The sequence below is a fragment of the Montipora foliosa genome, chromosome 5 (genome assembly GCF_036669935.1).
Source record: "Montipora foliosa isolate CH-2021 chromosome 5, ASM3666993v2, whole genome shotgun sequence".
In the NCBI taxonomy this organism is placed as follows: Eukaryota; Metazoa; Cnidaria; class Anthozoa; order Scleractinia; family Acroporidae; genus Montipora; species Montipora foliosa.
In genome coordinates this window covers 13,494,139-13,499,138 of record NC_090873.1, presented here as the reverse complement: position 1 = coordinate 13,499,138, position 5,000 = coordinate 13,494,139, and the positions used below count along the sequence as shown (strand labels likewise).

At 47.4% G+C, this 5,000-nt stretch overlaps 1 protein-coding gene across 1 annotated transcript; it reads right to left on the bottom strand.

Annotated features, from left to right (window-relative positions):
- Window positions 1-335: 335 nt before the first annotated feature.
- Window positions 336-3,953, bottom strand: LOC138002168 (uncharacterized). The gene is made up of 3 exons (XM_068848251.1): window positions 3,346-3,953; window positions 2,302-3,259; window positions 336-2,180 (listed from the first exon to the last, which is right to left on the bottom strand). Exons 1-3 carry the CDS (start codon window positions 3,951-3,953, stop codon window positions 336-338), a joined length of 3,411 nt encoding a protein of 1,136 aa, XP_068704352.1.
- Between the last annotated feature and the right edge of the window lie 1,047 nt (window positions 3,954-5,000).

The following is a 5,000-nucleotide window of genomic DNA, read 5'->3' as shown; positions in this document are numbered from 1 at the left end:
ATTCTTTGATGTAAGTGTAACAAGATCAACGGAACAATGTCATGCTTCTTAGGAAGAATAGCAGGATGTTTGGCTTGATATGGAATTGGCGCGTGTTTCAGTCGACCCCCGACGCGCAAGATGCCCCTCTCATCGGTGTAAGGGTACAGGGATCTAAGGTCACTGCTGCAGTGTATCTCCTTTCCTGCGTCTAACCGGTTTAGGTCTTCGGAGTAGGCTTGAGCTTGGGCCCTCTTGATGCAGAATTCTTCAGCCCTTACGAGCTCTTTAACAGATAAGGGTCCTTCATTCTTGTGACGACAGCTTGTCACAAACCGAAATACCCAAGCAGTAACTCATGTCACGTGGGTCCACGAAGAGGTCTTCTTAGGGTCCAGAAACTCATGGTTGACTTCAGAACTGAGACCTAGCCAGGCTTCACTTTTAACTTCAGGATCATTGTCAGTTGGAGGTTGGCAGATAACTTGGTTTGGCCAATAGTCCTCACCCCGCAAAAGAAAGTCTGGGCCGTTAATCCACCGGCTGTCTCGAAGAAGATCTTGAGCAGAAAGACCTCTTGAACAATCGTCGGCAACATTGAGGCGTCCAGGGACTTGCCGCCAGGCCTCAGGATCAGAAACTTCCTTTATTTCAGCAACCCGGTTGGCGACGAATGTATGGAAGCTGGTCCCTCGACTCTTGATGTAGGATAACACTGTAATGGAATCTCTCCAGTAATTAATTTGGCTGGGCATCACATCTAGTTCTTTCTGGATGGTCTGACTCATTTTAACTGCCATTACAGCGGCTTGAAGTTCCAGTCGTGGAATCGTCAGGGGCTTAATCGGAGCAAGCCTTGTCTTTCCAAATATGAAGGAGCAGTGATAGGATTGACCCCGTGTTTCAAATCTCCAGTAGGCAGCGGCACCAAAGGCGACCTCTGAGGCATCAACAACGATGTGAATTTGTGCGTGTGCATACTGGGCACTTGGTGTGTTGCTAAGGTAACATCTGGGAACGGACAAGGTTGCAAGGAGAGATAGTTCTGCCTTCCAGGCCTCCCAGGCATCTAGTAGTGGGCCTGATATGGGTTTGTCCCAATCAAACCCGAGTCTCCACAGCTCTTGCAGAATCAACTTAGCCATCAGTACAAATGGTGCTACCAATCCAAGGGGATCGAAGGTGGTTGATGTCTGCTTTAGAATGCCTCGCTTGGTTGGGGCTAACCGCTTTGGAACTACTTTAATTTCTAGAGTATCCTGCTCCATGTTCCACAGCACTCCCAAGGCTCTCTCAACTGGAAGGCTGTCCAGATCCAAATCAAATGGCTGCGAGATCCCAGGGCTGCCGAGGATGTATTTGGGAGGTAGCTGAGCTAGCACATTTCGCCTATTACTCATAAACCTAGTTAATCGAAAGCCACCCCTCGAAAAAAGCTCAATAAGCTGGAGGGCAAGCTGGGCTGCCTCGTCTTCATAAGGCAAAGACTTCAGGAGGTCATCCATGTAGAAATCTCTTAGGACTGTACTGACAGCTTCTTCACTGCAAGTGGCTTTGTTATCAATGGCGGTTTTCTTAACGCAATAATTTGCGGAGGTTGGACTCGACTTTGCACCAAAGATCATGGCTTGCATCTGGTAGACACCAGGAGGACGATCTCTGTTTGGACCTCTCCAAAGGAATCTCAGTGATGGTTGATCTTTCTCGATAACTCGTACATGGAAGAACATTGTCTCAGTGTCTGCAATCATAGCAACAGCATGCAGTCGGAATCTCATGATCACCCCCACAAGGGAGTTCAGCAGGTCGGGGCCTGTCACCAGTTGATCATTCAACGAAGATCCCTTGTATGGGGCTGCAGCGTCAAACACTACGCGAATCTTTCCTGGCTTATTGGGATTTGTAACAGCATGGTGTGGCAGGTACCAAGTGTTCTTGGGTTCCTTAGTAGCAATCTCTGTGGGAGATAACTTTCTGGCATAGTCCTTGGCAATGTAGGATTCAATTGTGTCATAATAGGCTTTGGCTCTTTCACTCTTCTTATCTAGGCCTCGCTCCAGATTTGTAAGCCTTCTCTCTGCCAGTGGCCGATTGTTTGGGAGCACGACTTCTTCATCCTTCCTGAGAGGACCGGTTTCATAATGGTCCAGGTCAGCTCGAAAGTTTGCAGTTTCTTCTAAGCGCTTAAGAGCTCTTTCGTCCTCCGCAGATCAAGAAAACATCAAAATTGAACTTGGTGCCAAATGACTCTGTCTTCCACCAGTTTTCAACTTCTGTATTCAATGTGGTGTCTAGGGTAACACAATGTCCAACAAAACTTACACCTGTTCTGGCGGAAGGAACGCCTCCCGCTAAGCCAGCAATCGCCCATCCAAAGTCAGTTCGCACAGCACATGGTTGCCCCTTTGGTCCACGTCTGTATTCGTGTTGAATCATGTCTTCGGTAACCTGCACTCCAATAAGTAGGCCTTTCGGATCCATAGACACAGCAGGGATGTCTAAATCTTCAAGGTGTTTCCAGGTTTTTCTAACGTTTTCCTTGACGAGTCTTTGTGGAGGCACATTTAATTTAGGGACTGTCCAAGCAGGATGGATCTGAACAGGTAGGTTTACAGCTTGTTTCCCGGTCGGTGTCACAAGAAGATTCACTGCTCTAGAGCTCCGTGGTGTTCCGGTAATTTCAATGTTTCCCAGGCAAAGTAGTTGCTCTGGTCCTTCGAGATTCAGCTTGTCGGCAATGTCTCTTTTTATCAACGTGTCTGAACTGCCGTCATCCAAAAGAGCAAACGTTTCAATCACCGCCACCCCATTATCACCTCGAATCGTGACTGGGACAACTTGGAAATAAACCACTCTGTCATTGGCGGTGAGGGAGTTGGTGGCTGTCACGTACGGGAGGGGGTTGTCTGGAGTCCGTGGGCGCTGAGTTTGTGGGTCCTGTCTAGGCAGTTGCTGAGGTGCACGTTCAGAGTGTAACAGACTGTGATGATGTCTCTTACAGTTAGCAACTTGACAATGAGTCTTGTTCGAGCATTCATTAACTTGATGTCCCTGTTTGAGACAATTGAAGCACATCTTGAAACTCTTGACCACCTCGTAGCACTCAGGTACAGACTTTCTTTTAAATTCGTTACATCCGTAAAGTGGGTGAACTTGATTACAGCATAGGCAGGCTGGTGACTTTGATTCTTTTGGGGGTTCTTCTCCCTTTTGCTGTGGGTCCGACGTGAGGTGCAGTGTAGAAGAACTTAGGGGTGGATCCCGTTTTGGTGCTTTAGACCTGTTAGGTAGGGAACAATTGGTTCTTCAGACACCAGGTGTTGTCTCGCTCTAACATGTTCTGAAATCCATCGGTCTAGGTCAAACAAATTAGGCCTTCCCTGACTTTCGTGTCTCTGAACTTCCATCGCCCACTTGGGTTGCAGAGGCCCAGGGAGCTTTTGAACGGCAATGTTAAGATTTGTCTCACTTAAGAGATCAGCAATGAATCTCTGTCTGTGAAGGGTGACTACGGTTGACCTGAGTGTTTGGTACAGCTTTGTAAGGCCAGTCTGATCTTTAGGACGCGGTGATGGTATGACCTTAAGAGCAGCAATGGCTGCGCGCACAATCTTTCCTGAATCAGCAAATCTCGCTTTAAGCATTCTGAGAGCTAATATGTAATTTACACCGTCTTCTCCAAGGAACTGGATTTCTGACTCTGCAGCACCAGTGACGGTATTCTGAAGATAAGCTAAACGCTGGCTATCATTCAGGAAGGGCTGATCATGGACAATACTTTTTAATCTTCCGATCCACAAAGGCCAATGGACGGGCGAGCCATCAAATTTTCCAAGGTCAAATTTAGGCAACGAACGCTCCATGGCGGAGAAACTACAGTGGTAATGTGTTGACAATTGGGGCTGAGAAGTGACGCTATGCTCGTCAAGTTGATCTATCCATTCATCTGGAGGGGGTCCTGGAAGGTCAGGCATACGACCCCATCTTGGGTGTGGCTGGGGTAATGTTCCTGATAAACTGGGTCTCGGTAACACACCCTGACTGGGTACAGTCCAGCTCCTCCAGGGGGAGTTTTGTGTAGCTGGTGTACTAATCTGTTTCGGGTGAGATAAGACTTGACTGGGTACGGCCCAGCCCCTCCAAGGGGAGTTTTGTGTAGCTGGTGTACTAATCTGATCTGGGTTAGATGGGGGCTTGCAACATACTACAGGAGTGGGAATTCGGTTCCCAGTCGGTTACTGATGTTACTCTTCTAGGATGGGTAAGAGAAACTTTGGGTGTGGTACAATTTGTAGCTGGAATTGTGGATAAATTACTTGTGCTGGTTGCATTGGGTACTCTATTTTCAATAGCGGTTATGGGCGGCTGTGTTACTTGACTAGTTCCAATATTGCCTGGCTGATGTACATTCGATGGCAAGCTCTGAACAACTGAGGTTTCACTCTTAGAGTTGTCATAACTAAATGATTTGTCAACACTCTCTTCTAAAGGATTCGAGGGTTCTGGTTCCAACACTACATCCACTTCTTTCACGAGTTTGGCGTCCAATGTAGCTCGTTCGGCATAATATATCTCAATGTTGTCGAAGCAGTCATAGACAGGGGCTAGGGTTTGCTCCATCCAAAACTCCGGTTCATCGTCATCGGGGCTGAGTTCAAACAAGGTCTGATTAATATTCTCTAATTGAGATACCGTTTTTTCCAGGTTTAACCTTAGTGAAGCAATTTTTTCTTTGCTTAACTGTGTCGATTTATCTGATTGACTAACCTTGTAATGTGAGCTTTCTTTCTGCGCCGAGTTCCTCGAATTTTTCGTGCTTCTTCGTTGGCTGTATTATCCTTTGTTCTAGCAATGTAATCTCGGAATCGAAGTCCTCAGACAGGGAGCGACTGAAGCTTGGCAAGTAGACTCGGTTGTTTTTGTCCTCCGGCTTCATGCAAATAATCCTCAGGAAACCCGCCAGGGCCGGGCTGTTCCCACAGCGAACCATTTGATTCGGCCATCTCGCCCGTTCAGGACTG